Here is a 15,049-nt window from a genome sequence, read left to right as displayed (position 1 = left end):
TACCTTGGTACTGCATTCCACACTTTCTTGAGTCTGTACACAGGATGAGTCTGGAGTCCAGATATGATGGCTTTGGACGAGGAGAAATTCTTCATTTCACGACAAACCTAGTGATCAAACCATCAAGAAACACAATATATTATGCATACATTATATGTTGAGATACACCAACTGTGAAGACTAGTCTTTGACAATTACCAATAGTGTCCAGTGACTTTTAAAGACTTCAGACCTGAAGCCTTTTGTAGGTATCTGAAAGCACACAAATTTGTGCAACAAGGGTGTTTTTTCTTTCGTTTTTCTCTTGCAACTTCGATGACCAATACAGTCAAAATTGTCACAGATTTGTTATTTTATGCATGTTGGGATACACCAAGTGAGAATACTGGTCTTTGACAATTACCAAAGGTGTATATTGTGCATTTAAGTGTGGATGGGGTTTGAATAAAATCAAAGCCTGCAGAATCAAACTGCACACACCGGATGACCTTAATCCAGAAGTGGACTCATCTGTATTTGGAAGTGTCAGGATTTAAAGTCCACTGGGATTGTCTGACCCTTCTACAATCTGCCAGAATAGCGACAATTGACAGTCTGTGCCTGGCGCCTGTTATGCCAAATGGTTAATTGTATCTGCAGGGATCAACCATGAATCCAACCCTTGGCCTACAGTAATTAACAAACAAAATGTGTGGTTTGCAGGCAGGTTCACTTTAGTTTAGCATCGGCTATTTTTCAGAATTATTTTTATTTTTATTATTATCATAAAAAAAAAAAAAATAAAAAAAAAAAGGAAAAGGAAGGTGGCCTCTTAAAAGGAAGCGGGGATGGACGATACCCATGTTTTTTTAAAATGTTGGCCTAACTTGTGGACCCAATTGAAGAAATGGAGCCCAACTGATGATCGCTGCTTACAGTATATGGCTGCCTTATTGATCTCGGTTCCCATGCAGACACTGTCCAGCCATTTGAGAACCGGTGCCCAACTAACGATGCTTTCACTATGACCATACAGTGTGTCTTACACTATCAGTAGTTTAACATTCTCAGACATTCAAGAGCTGTTTTAAGCAGAAAATGTAAACAGAACAACAACTTTGCATGTCAGAGCTGCTTAAGCACAAAGCACAACAAAATGATGCTTACCAGAATAAGGTTACCATTTGTGACTGGCATCAAGCTCATTTCTACTTAGCAGACACCATGCATTAAGCACTATTTTCTGCTTCAGCAGCTCTTTGAAAATGGGCCTTGATCTTTTTGAATTTTGCTTACCAACCAAGGTAACCAACCAAACTACCATGTCACATGTACAATTTGTAAATGGTATCAAGCTCATTTATTCTTAGCAGAAATCATTTTAATGATTGCTTAAAAGCAACAGTTTCTGCTTAAGCAGGTCTACAAAATTGAGCCTTGATCTTTGTAGTTAGGCAGCACTGATAAAGTCAAAGTTGCTTAAAGGTTACCAGCCAAACTACCATGTCATATTGTACACATTCTGACTGGTATCCAGATCATTTCTGCTTAGCAGAAATTCTTAAGAATCATTTCTGCTCCAGCAGCTCTTCATGGGCCTTGATCTTTGTGGTTTATCTGCAGCTCTGCTTAAAACAGTAGCAAGCACATCCAGCAGAGAATAATCTGCGTCTAGCACGTACTGAAAAAACAACCTACCGCACGGCACAGACCCTGATTCAAGGGTCCCGATCAGTCCATGAGCGATATCACAGCCTAAGACGGACTTCCTGGTTACCGCCTAAATATGGGTTTATGGTAACCAGGAAAGACAGAAAGACCCTGGGTATATTGCAACGACGTATAGTAGATTAGGATCAAGTACAAACTGATTTGTGCAATATGTACATCTGTTGTATGCAAATAGTGCTCACTGTCATTTGTTTTATGCGCAAACCTTGAACTTTGAAATGGTAAAGGACTTGAATAGTGAAGGACTTACATGTATTGTAGATAAAAGTCTACAGGAACGTTTTTATTGGCGGCCAACCTCACAACTATTGCTTATATAGTAGAGGCTGGATATTTTTCTCTTTTAAAGGCAGAGGACACTATTGGTAATTGTCAAAGACTACTCTTCACAGTTGGTGTATTTCAACATAAAATAACTTACCTGTTAAAATTTGAGCTCAATCGGTCATCGAAGTTGCAAGATAATAATGAAAGAAAAAACACCTTTGTCACACAAAGCTGTGTGCATTTAGATGGTTGATTTCGAGACCTCAAGTTCTTAATCTGAGGTCTAGAAATCAAATTCCTGGAAAACTACTTCTTTTTCGAAAACTATGTCACTTCAGAGGGAGCCGTTTCTCACAATGTTTTATACCATCAACCTATCCCCATTACTCGTCACCAAGAAAGGTTTTATGCTAATAATTGTTTTGAGTAATTACCAATAGTGTCCACTGCCTTTAAGGGCAAGGCAGTTTTTCCTCAGTAAAGGGAACCTCTGAGGCAAATGTCAATATCGAATGGAATATTCCAAGGGGCAACAAGGCAATGATTGGGGGCATGGAGGCAATTGCCTGTTGCCACATGGAGTACCAGGGCATTCTTTGACTTCCAGGGATGAGAGTCATTGCTCACTAAAAGGTCTGAAACTACACATGTACTGATCCAAATTCTGCTGTCAATTTCACAAAACTCTTCCTAACTTAAGACTATTAGAATAGTCTTTAGTTAGAACTAAGGACTTAGGACGATTCCCAACCCTGCACTGTAGAATGCAGACCTAAAGATTAATCCCAAGTATTACTCGTCGATATAAGACGAGTCCGATCTCTCTATGAAGTCGACCCCTGGAGTTATAGATTCCACTTAGCTTTTAGGAACAGCGTTCTCAGTACTAGAGAAGTAGATCAAAGAGCAGGATTTTGTTATATGGAAAAAGTAATGGCTGACTGTAATGGCTGACTTTCTTCACCAGGCTGACTTAAAAAGTCTGAATTCAGATTAATATCTGCCTAATCTTATCTTCAATAAACTGTAGTGATCGTTTTGAAAAAAGCTACTCTGCAAAGGGCAGAAAACTTAGTAAACAGAAATCGGGTACCAGTCAAAATGCCATGTAATGTATTTTCTGTGTCTGGTTATTGTAACTCCGTGCCAGGCAGACATATAAAGCAATGCTTTCTGATACTCTCTGAAGTTGGGTGCAGGTCTATAAATACCCTACAGGTCTGTAAATACCCACAAGACTGTACTAATGCCCACACATGTCTATATATAGACTTATATACTAGTGTTCCACAGGTCTACAAGTGCCCCACAGGTTTATAAATGCCCAAAAGATCTATAAATACCCCATAGGACTATAAATACCCCATAGGCCTCTAATAATAAGAACACAAGTTTATAATGCGCCGGTATATATCCATCACAAGTGATGCTCATGGCGCAATTATATCCCCTAGGTCTCGATACACGTAAATGCCCCACATGTTTATAAATGCCACATAGGTCTATAACTGCCCCAGTTCTATAATTACCCTATATTTTTATGTCTATAAAATAAAAGGCATGGCATGTTTATAGATGCCCAAACAGGTCTCTATAATGTCCCGACGGGTTTATAAGTAAATGCCCACAGGCATGGCACGGCTATACATCCCCCACAGGTCTACAGCAAAAGGAGGACTATGTGCCTGTGTATAGATTTATGAACTCTAACCCAGTTTACAATGTGTGTGCATGTTAGCCGACTCATCACAAGTACAATGACAGTGCCTTTCGTGATGTGACAGCAGTTACGCCCATCTGCAGTTCCTGGGTGGTTCATAATTCCACATACAGCCACATCAGGCCTGCTATGTCAATGACGACAGTCCCAGCCTGCATGTAGCCACTTTTCAGATCTATAAATACTGTAGATTTAAAGGCACTGAACTTTGGTAATTGTCAAAGACAAATCGGTGTGCTTTCAGATGCCTAATAAAAGGCTTCAGGCATGAAATCTTTTAATACCCGAGTGAGACATTATCTCATCCTCAAGAACTTCGTTACTTCAAGGGAGCCGTTTCTCACAATGTTTTACACTATCAACAGCTCATCACTGCTTGTCATCACCCTTACCCACAAAATAATGTATTCCAAAAGCATTCTGTAAGCACTCTAAAATCGTGAACTGCTTAAATCAAATGATTTTTATGTGCCAAAACAAGCATTCAAAACAGAATTCAAATGCAAAATAGCATTCCCATAGACTCCCAAAGACATTTTTTATGCTAATTTCTTTTTTTTTAGTACTAAAAATAGTGTCCAGTACCTTTTTTAAGACCAGTGTTTTCACTTGGTGTATTCCATCATCATAACCATATAATAAAATAGCCTGTGAATATTTGGGCTCAATTGGTCATCGAAGTTGTGAGAAAATGATGAAAGAAAAAACATTCTTGTTGTACGAATTTGTGTGCATTCATTCAGGAAGTCTTTTAATATTTGAGTGAGAAATTACCCCATTCTCAAAAACTACATTACTTCAGAGGGAGACGTTTCTCACAATGTTTTATACTATCAACAGCTCTTCATTGCTTGTTACCAATGAAGTTGTTATTTTTTTTTTTTTTGACTTCGAGTAATCGTGCCTCTAAGGGTTTATCTTATAAGTCCTTCCATATAATACTTGGAAATCTTCAAGATGTACAGAGAAACGCACAGGTGTTGTATGACTCATTCTACTAGACCAGACAGCGATTCTACCCCTGCTGTCACGTCAATATCTGAAAGACTCTTACTTACATCGATACTGTGTGACTCACAATGTCCCATGTGGTCACCACACAGTAAAAAAACAAAAACACTTTACCAAGTGCATCAAGTAGCATGTTTTCATGTGACAGACGAAATGTAACTAAATCTCTCGGGTACTGAGCATCATCACAGAAAATCATCTTGCCCCTTCACCTATAAACCTCAGACATGGAATGCAGTCCATAGTGGACCTATAATTCTAAACGTCAAGTCCAACAACTGCAAGTTGCTCACGACCCAGACCATTGAGCTCGGATTACGGTGACTTTACCTGTTAAAGCACCTGGGCCCAATTTCATAAAGCCTGTAAGCACAAAAATTTGGATGACCAACCAAATTTCCATTTGTTGCATATTGCTTGATACTGGTATTCAGCTGTTTTTTTTTGCTAAATCCTGAAAATCACGTTGAAATTTGGTTGGTAATCCTGTTTTTACCAAGGAAGAAATTTCATGCTAAGCAAAGTTTTGTGCTTACAGGCTTTATGAAATTGGGCCCACGAAATTGGGCCCAAGCCTGTAAGCACAGAAACTTGCTATAAAGCATTATACCAGTTTTGCTTTTAAAAACAGAAAACAGGTTACTAAATGAGTAGGGCACCAGTTGCAAAAATGTAAACCTTTTGGAATTTTGGCTTGGTAACCAGTTACTGTTTAGTAAGACTTGTCTGTTTTACAGGGTTTATGAAATTGGGACCTTAGTCTGAAAGTCGGAGCCCAAGCCATGCTTTCAGAAATGTCCCGAGACAGAGGAAACCATTTTTACCCTCCAACTCCCCCCCCCCAAAAAAAAAAAGAAAAGAAAGAAAAGTACTTTACCTGAGCTACTTCAATCCATTTCTTGATAATTGCAGCCCTCTCATGCGACTTCAACGTCTTGTTCTCCATGACAGTCGTCATGACACGATCAGTGACATCGTTGAACTGTGTTACGGTAGCTTTGACGGACAGGACGTCGTGGTAACCGCCGATCTTCTTGCTCCTTCGAGACCACAGGCCGCCTAGACAGTGCTGTAGGTTCACTTTCCTGAAGAGATCCTGGAAATGAAGTATAATTTATACCAAGTTCAATTGGTGTTTGGCCAGTGTTTGAAAGGTGTTATCTGTGTATTTAATCAGTGTACAACTAGCAATTAAAGGCAATGGGCTGATTTAACAAAGAGCTTAGACTGATCTAAACTGCAAATCAATTGTAGTTGCTAAGTAAAGTTTTTTCTCCAGAAGACAATCAGAGCAAACTGATCAAAACGTTGAGTAGAAACCAACGGTTCTTTTCAAAACCACCCCAACTCATTTAGAGATAGTCAATACATGGTGTTACCGCAAAACTTTCCATTTAGTATTTCCACCGTGCAGAGTTTCAAATTCAACTTAAGTAAAGTTTGATGTCACAATACAAATCGCCATATGGTAAAACTGACAATTCGTCTCAAAATATATGCACAAAACAACAAATCAGTGCATATTTTAAAAGCTCATTTGGTTATCAAGTTGCAAGAAAATAATGACAGAAAAAAGATGGTGAGCTTTCAGATGCCTGAGAAAGGCTTCAAGACTAAAATAGTGAGAAATTACCTCTTTTTCAAAAAAACTACTACAAATACTTGATTTCTCTATCCCGCCGCAATCCAACCGAAATCCCAACGGAATCATGTTAGGATCCCGGTGGAATCCCGGTTTCATTGTCTATTGGGAAATCTTCATTACAAAAAATAATTATTACAAAATCAGCCATATCCGGTCATGGTGGCGATCACAATAAGGATTTCTATTTGCACTTACAGCATCCATACATGTGAGCTGCTGGGCCAGCTGCCTACTGTCAACGTTCTTGATGTCCATGTACATATTATCCATCATGACTCCCTCCACTTCATCGCACATGCTAGCTTGGTACGCCAGCTGATTGCTCATCTCTGCAATGATAAGAATGGGTACACTGATTAAGAAAGGGTGTCCCAGGTTATCATCTTTCTTTCGAACAGTATCCTTACAGTATCATACCGTTTCTCATGAATACTGTTCAATTGTTTTAATGATGAAGGTATTCAAAGGATGGTAGGATTCTTGAGATATCACTGAAAATCCAGAGCAGTAATGTCCAAGCAGGAAGAATAATCCGTAGTTGGAATGCACAATCTTAGAACTGCTGCTTACAGTAACGTCTGTAAATTTCCATAACCACAGAACTTCGTTACCAAATGATTCTAAAAATGCTTTACACTATCGAAAGCTGCAGTACTGTTAACCAAGTATGTTTCTATTACCATTCATTTTACGAGTGATTCCCAAACATATACATTCCCTTTTAAATGAGTATGTGATGTATGTTTGTATGTGTTGGGTGTGTCACATGGATATTACTTTTAAATACGTTTCCTCTTTTACAGAGCATTAAAGCCATTGGACCCTTTCGGTACAGGAAAAAAAAAAAAAGTTCACAGATTTACAAATAATTTACAGGGTTTACAGAAGGTAATGGTGAAAGACTTCTCTTGAAATATTAGTCCATGAAATGCTTTACTTTTTGAGAAAACGGTAAAACAATATAAATTCTCGTTAGCGAGAATTACGGACTTGTTATAAACACATGTTATTACACGGCGAAACGCGCGAAAACAGGAGTGGGTTTTCCCCGTTATTTTCTCCCGACTCCGATGTCCGATTAAGCCTAAATTTCCACAGGATTGTTATTTTATATATAAGTTGTGGTACACAAAGTGTGGGCCTTGGACAATACTGTTTACCGAAAGTGTCCAATGGCTTTAAATGTTCAGGTTTTCTATAAAACTTGTCATCGAATATTTCTGCAGTTTAACAGCGACCCTGTACGTCAACTTGTACAAACCTGTAGGTTTGCTCAACACTGCAATGGTTACGAGATTCGAGTCTCCCCGCTCCTGGTAATGACTTTATATGCGCATCTGTTTCAACAGTCTTCGATCTTGAATCGGATTTTGTTAGCATCCTGCTTGGACATCAAGGTTAATCTCCCCTCGGAATTGCATTTATTTTCCAGCCGGGGTGCCTGATGTTACTTTGGAGTATTGCCAACTTCCTTTCTACGCAATTTAACAGGCCCCCCCCCCCCCTCCAATTGTTACTTCCTTATTGCGACAGGAAGGAGGGCAATGACAATCAAGGTCAGAAACTTTACCATGGTGCATTTTTGGGTTGGGTTTTCCCTCTTCTTCTGTTTTTTTTAATTATATCCTTATTGGTTGTACTCAAGAGTTTGCCCATAGAAATCTTTGTTTTAAAAACTAAACCAGGGATGGCTTAAATGTTCAGTGACTACCCAATGGGACCACCTTTTTTACAAGTCCAGCCGTCCATTTCACCAAACTCTTCCTAACTTAGGATTTATCTTAGGACTTAGGACAGGTTCAGTTCCCTATCCAAATACGAAGGACGCATTGAACCCACCCTAAGTTAGGATGGGTTACTCGTCCTAACTCAAGTTAGGGTTAATCCAAGCGTTTCGTGAAATCGGCTGCAGCTTTTTCCAGCTTTTCCATAGTTTATATTCAACAAGCTGTTTTGAGGGATGTTGGACATACATGTAAGAAGTGTACTGTTTGGTTTGGATCACACAAATTTACTAAAACCGCTTAGTGTTGTAGCATTGTGTCCGCCATATCTCAAAAAGAAAGAGATGCTTTTCAATAGTGAACTAGCCAGCAGGACAACTTGGAATGAATTTTTACTGGTACAACATTCCTTGAACTGGCAATTGTACACACATTCACAGAACATCACCTTAAGTTGCTAAGCACAAGTACATTGGTATGGGCTGGTCAAAGGCAATGTACACCAAGTAGGCTTTAACCGGTATCCTGCTTTTGTTATGCAAGATCTTTCAACAATGTATGTTAAGCAAACTTGTATGCTGAAAAATGACCCTCAGAAATTTGGCCCTGAACTGAGGTGGGCCTTCGTTTTCTGTGTTGCTAAACCACAGGGGAGGAATTTGCTCTCACAAGGGCAGAAAATTTCACACTTTTTTGCTTATAATTTTTCAAGGAAAATTAAAAACAAGACTACAAACACAAAAGCCCGGCTGAGATTAATTTCATTTTTGAGTTATCGCTCAGAGAATATTTCTTTTGTTTTATCCATAATGACCTTGACATTTATTGTAGAGAGTCTAAAAACAATAGGCTTCCTGGGGATCCCCAGACCATTCCACAAACAAAGTTTGAAGTTGATTTGCCAAATTATTCTTGTGTTATCACTCGGACAACTTTTCTTTTGTTTTAGCCATGATCATGACGTTTGATGTAGGGGGTCTGTAAGCAATCGTTTTTTGGGGGATCTAAAGGCAATAGACTTTGGGGGGATCCCAAAACCAACCCACAAACTAAGTTTGGGGTTGATATGCCAAGTCCAAACACTATATGCCTCTTCAACATGCTTCACCTGTGGGGCATATGTGGGCATATTTTACTCAAAATGCCGGTACTTCTTGCTTTAAGAAGCAGCTTTGGAAGAACAGACTACTAAATATTATGGATTTCTCATTAATGTGATTCACACTTTAAACAAACAAACAATGAGAGTCAGAAAATAAAAGTATGAGAGTAGGCAAGCAACTTTTGTTATTGTGATTGGCTGCCCAGTGACTCCAGAAACCTGACAATGACTGGATAATCATGTTAAAAGTGCAGAATGCAGGGGGTAAACAGCCCTAAACTAATAACTGCATTCTAACAGGGTATAATTTAATCAACGCATTTAATAAAAAAACGTTGCCTGTGGGCATATTCGTCAGCACCCACGCAGTAAGAACCACTCAAGTAAAAGGGTTGGAAAAACAAATTCAATTTTAGAAACAAACTTCACAGCAAAGGGTGATCAAATATTTTGAGAAAATCTTGTGCTTTATCAGGGATTTTGTGAACTTTTGTCTTTTTTTTTTAGTTTGATTTGGTAAATCTATGGTAGTGTACCATGCAAAAAATACCGATTATTTTTCCTGCGTGGATTAAACCACTCTGGATTTAGTCCACCTTTTGAACTTAACTTTTCAATGGTTAGTTTTATTGTATAAAATCTACATTTACAAAGGATTAAAACAATTGAAAGGTTCTAAAAACCAAAGTATACTTTACCTTTAATAAAAAAAAATATTATGACAGTTTATGTTTATGGTGGATTACATAAAAGTGCTTTCACTGCCTGTAACTGTTTTGTTAGCAAAAACAAATTCTGTAATGTTAGGGAGGCCTACTTTAAAAAACACCAAGAACCACAATCTGAGTTAACACTCACCACTTTGGGAAGCTTCTTCCTTGAAGAACTCAATCCTCCTCTTTGCTCTCTCCGCCATCTCCAGATCAAAGATCCCTCTCGCAAACTCATGCAGCAGAGTGAGACAGGGATAGTTGGGAGGCTGCTTGAAGTCATCCAGATTCTCATCCAACCACATCAGGATCACAGAACGGATATTCCTGAAAGAAAAAACAATTATTTTAATAGAAATGGAGAGCTGTTGATAGTGATTCTAAGAAAAGACTTCCTCTGAAGTAAAATAGTTGTTTAGAAAGTAATTTCGCACTAAAATATTTGAAACTGAGAAAGACTTCAGGCCCACAAATTTGTGCAACAAGAGTGTTTTTCTTAAATTTTTTGTTTGTGATGACCAATTGAGCCCAAAGTTTCACAGGTTTATCTTTTTATGTATAAAATGTTGGGATACACCAAGTGAGAATGACCAAACGTGTCTAGTACCTTTAAACATTTTGAAACACTGCGGTACTTGAGGGCGCGCGGGTCTTGCAGAGTCTATACAATACAGTAACGCACTTATTGACAAGCATGTAACATTCATGTAAATAGTTTATATTTACAAACGGCTGATAGTATTTCTGTCAGGATATCAATGGTCCCGATTCTAAAAAGGTAAAGGCCATGAGATGTAATTGAAACTTAGATTTATAAAAGTTCAGGATATTTAACTTCCTTGTGTATAAATAAAACGTAATTATATCCTCTTTTGAAATGTTTAGTCTAGATAACCCTTTGAAAGATTGTACTTTGCAGGAAGAAGGATATGCTGGGCCCAATTTCATAGAGCTGCTTAACAGGGAAGGTATACATTTAGTAATATACTCTTAAAGGAACACGTTGCCTTGGATCGGACGAGTTTGTCTATAAAAAGCGTTGGCAACCGTTTGTTGTGAAATGCATATGGTCAGAAAGATGTTTTCAAAGTAGAATACAAAGATCCACACAATTATTACTCAAAATTGCACGGTTTTCCTTTTACGTCGCGAACTAACACGGTCGGCCATTAATGGGAGTCAAAAATTTGACTCCCATAAATGGCCGACCGTGTTAGTCGACGAGATAAAAGGAAAACCGTGCAATTTCGAGGCGTGTTTGTGTGGATCATTGTATTCTACTTTTAAAACAGTTTTCCCAACCATATGCCTTTTATAACAAACAGTTACAAACGCTTTTTAAAGACCAACTCGACCGATCCGAGGCAACATGTTCTTTTAACAGGGAAGGTATACATTTAGTAATACTCTTAATTTCTCATTGAAGGCAACAAAACTCAAAACAAACAGCAACTTAAAAACTGCCTTGGTAACAAGCCTGGTAGAGCTGTTAATAGTATAAAACATTGTGGAGAAGCTATAGACCTCAGTGAGTGTACAAAAAAAGGAAATATCATTGTTCCTATGCCCATGAGTCATATTAGTGAGGAAATCTAGTGGTCAAGTGTGATGGTTGGTACATATTTCTGCGGCTGATATCTCCGACCACGATAACCGACTACCGGTTTGAACGTTTCCTATTTTAGAATCTACATGTACATGTACATGTACCACCTGTACGTGAGGTACATGTACCTGTATTCATCATTACAATTAGGAAAGTACCTGTGATTTTATGATCTACTGCAATCCATGGCACTTTTTTTTTTTAGGGGGGAAGGGGAACAACGAATTGACTAGTGCGGGATTCGACCCAACGACCTCCAGATTAATGTGCCGGCGCTCTAACAACTGAGCTACATGTACATGTATCTAGCTCTATGTTGGCGATGTCCTTATTTTGTCAATATCTTTGATCAGGGGGTGCCAGGATCAGATTCCATACAAAATTTGGTGCTAGAAATGGTAGCGTGCCTGAATGTTTACTGGAGGTTAAAATTTGTCTTTGATGAATGCAAACTTATTTAAAATTTACCTGTGGTACATGCATTTCATCATTGTATTTAGGAAAGTACCTGCAATTTTATGCTTTCTGTGGTAGCTTCTCTCTCTTTTTGGTGCTAGATACACTGTAGCTGAAATGGTAGAACGCTTGTATGTTGATACAAGGGTCATTGGTTCATATCCTCCGCTTGTAAAAACTTGTCTTTGTTCAACCCTAATTTTTTTAAACATTTGTTGTATGTTACATTGCAATTTTTATGCTGGTAACCCTAATCTGGTATGCTGTGTTTAGCTATACTTCTTGTGCTTAAAGCCCCTTTCACATGAGAGCACTTTAGCAATGGTCCCTTGCTAAATTATAGCATGGTTGTTAAAACATGTTTAAATTGTTCCTCATGTGAAAGGACAACATTTGTTTCTATTGTCCAAATTCTCTTGCAAAATATTGTCATCCATTGCTGCTTTTTGTTTTACAACCATGCTAAAATTAAGCAAGGGACCCCAATTAAATTTCATCGTGTGAATAGCACCCAAAGCAGCTCTATCAAATTGGACCCTGGACATGCTGGGCAGTTATTTCGCTTGACAGTTATAATCCAATGCAGGGAGAAGATTATCTCTTTAGAGTCAACAAAGGGGTTCAACTTGAGATTATAAAATTGGAGGGGGGGGGGTGGGTATTGTTGGTTTTGAAAACAAGATTAAGGGATAAGCCTGCCTAGAAACCATCTTCAGTGCAAATATAGAAACACATTGGAGCTGTCAACATTTGCATCTTGCAATCCTGGGAGATTTTGTACAATGATCAGGGAGATGTTTAAATACATTCAACAAAACAACTATTGACGATGACAAGAGCAAGTTAGTAAAAACGTGGAGACCAATTCAAGAACTGTCTCCACGGTAATACAGGTAATTCAGCTCTTAGGTGCGAGTAAGGATGACGATTAGCCCCCCAAATTATAATTCTTTTTTTTCAAGGAACTTTCTGGAGAATCAGAGAAATGTCAGCTCTGCCAAATATCGAAAATTTATACAACCCTGGTTCTTCCATTTCCCGGAGACAGGGAGCATTATTTCACAATTTTTGTTACACAACACCAGTTTTTTTTCCCTTCTACATAGGTTACAAAATAATATCACAGGATTTCTGGGCTCAGGTTCATCTGGTAAACAGATTCATATCACAGGAAATATTGGTGCTGGTGTGAGCAAGATCTTGTGTTATTGTAATGTGAGGCAACACCAAATGATATGAAGCCATTTCTCCAAATTCATATCTACATGTTTGTATGTTCGTAGTAGCCCTGGGTTAAAGGAACACGTTGCCTTGGATCAGACGAGTTGGTCAAAACAAAAGCGTTTGTAACCGTTTTTTATAAAATGCATATGGCTGGAAAGATGTTTTAAAAGTAGAATACAATGATCCACACAAGTTTGCCTCGAAATTGCGTGGTTTTCCTTCTACTGTGCGAACTAACATTTATGGGAGTCAAAATTTTGACCCCCATAAATGGCCGACGTGTTAGTCGACAAGGTAAAAGGAAAACCACGCAATTTCGAGGCATGTTTGTGTGGATCATTGTATTCTACTTTTACAACATCTTTCTACCCATATGCATTTTATAAAAAACGGTTACAAACGCTTTTCAAAGACCAACTCGACCGATCCAAGGCAACGTGTTCCTTTAAACTTCCAACATGTATTCCCCTTCTCTTTAAAGGCGCTGTACACCTTTGGTCAAAGACCAGGGGCCAATTTCATAGAGCTGCTTAAGCAAAAAATTTGCTTAAGCGCGAAAATAGCTCGCTTATTTTACACATGTTACTGGCCAAAATTTCATGACATATACATTCCCTGTGACTGGTATTTAGCTGTTGTTAACTTAGCATAACAATTGAGTGGACTCTTGGCCGGTAATCTGATTTTACTAAGCAAGAATTTTTTTGCTTAAGCAAAATTTTGTGCTTAAGCAGCTCTATGAAATTGGGCCCAGTGTTCTCACTTGCTGTATCCCATCATAAGCATACAATAACCATCCTGTGAAAATCTGGGCTCAGTAGTTCATCGAAGTTGCAAGAAAATGATGAAAGAAAAAAACACCCTTGTTGGACGAATTTGTGTGCTTTCAGATAGGAATAAAAGACTTCTAGCTAGAAGTCTTTTATTATTTTAGTGAGAAATTACCTCTTTCTCAAAAACAATGTTACTTCAGAGGGAGTCGTTTCCCACATTGTTTTATACTATCAACAGCTCTCCAATGCTCGTTACCAAGTCAGTTACAAACGCTTTTTATAGACCAACTAGTCCGATCCAAGGCAACGTGTCCCTTTAATTATAAGAGTGATTACCAATCAATATACCTTCCCTTTAAACTTTCAACATTTGCTTCCTTCCCTTGAAAGATTTTTTGTGTACAAAGTGCATCCAACTTGACACTCATACTGCCTACATGCATCTTGTCATGTACCCTATGTGCAATACCAATGACTCATACAAAATAATCATCTACCGAGAAGGGATCTGACTCTTTTTCACCACAAACCTCAAATTTGTTCATCATCCACAGAAAAAAAACCAATGGCTGTGCTAATTTAAATATTTTATTCTTCACGTAAGTAAATCAAATCCTTGAAAGTCATTAAAGGTACTAGACACTATTGGTAATTACTTGTAGGTATATGAAAGCACACAAATTTGTGCAACAAGGGTGTTTTTAAAGATGCTATGTCAGATTTGTGGCCGATTTGACCCAAAAATTTTGATTTAAAATTCAATAGGTAATTTGATGGGGGTCGAGAAAGTTACAAGCTTTCATTTGAGCTATTGCTCGGAAAAGTCCGCCAATTATTAGTAGCAGTGAAATAAAGTGCTCAAAATCAGGTTTTGTCGGGATCCCGACAATATATCACTTGACCAATTCTTATGTGTTTTATAAGAAACGTTTTAAGTTTTTGTCATGGTTCCATGACCATTAAAAGTAAAAGTTAAACTGTTTTTCGTTAGAGCGGGTGATACTCTTTGAAATACCATTCACTCAAAAAAATCTATTTTTTAATGTTTGGGGCCAAAAATCTGACATAGCATCTTTAATATCATTATTGTCACCGCAACTT

General features: G+C 38.2%; 1 protein-coding gene across 5 annotated transcripts in view; it reads right to left on the bottom strand.

Moving 5' to 3' along the window:
- The window catches only part of LOC139947847 (ral guanine nucleotide dissociation stimulator-like 1), a 43,563-nt gene that overhangs the window by 10,362 nt on the left and 18,152 nt on the right, over nt 1-15,049 (bottom strand). For all 5 annotated transcript variants that reach the window (XM_071945655.1, XM_071945656.1, XM_071945657.1 and 2 more), the window contains exons 5-8: nt 10,038-10,216; nt 6,549-6,682; nt 5,586-5,804; nt 4-107 (exon numbers count right to left, since the gene is read on the bottom strand). In XM_071945655.1, the coding sequence (XP_071801756.1) occupies nt 4-107; nt 5,586-5,804; nt 6,549-6,682; nt 10,038-10,216 (636 nt within the window). The remainder of the gene's footprint in view (nt 1-3; nt 108-5,585; nt 5,805-6,548; nt 6,683-10,037; nt 10,217-15,049) is intronic.

This window comes from Asterias amurensis, chromosome 15 (assembly GCF_032118995.1).
Source record: "Asterias amurensis chromosome 15, ASM3211899v1".
NCBI classification, from domain to species: Eukaryota; Metazoa; Echinodermata; class Asteroidea; order Forcipulatida; family Asteriidae; genus Asterias; species Asterias amurensis.
This window is presented reverse-complemented; position numbering and strand designations above follow the sequence as displayed.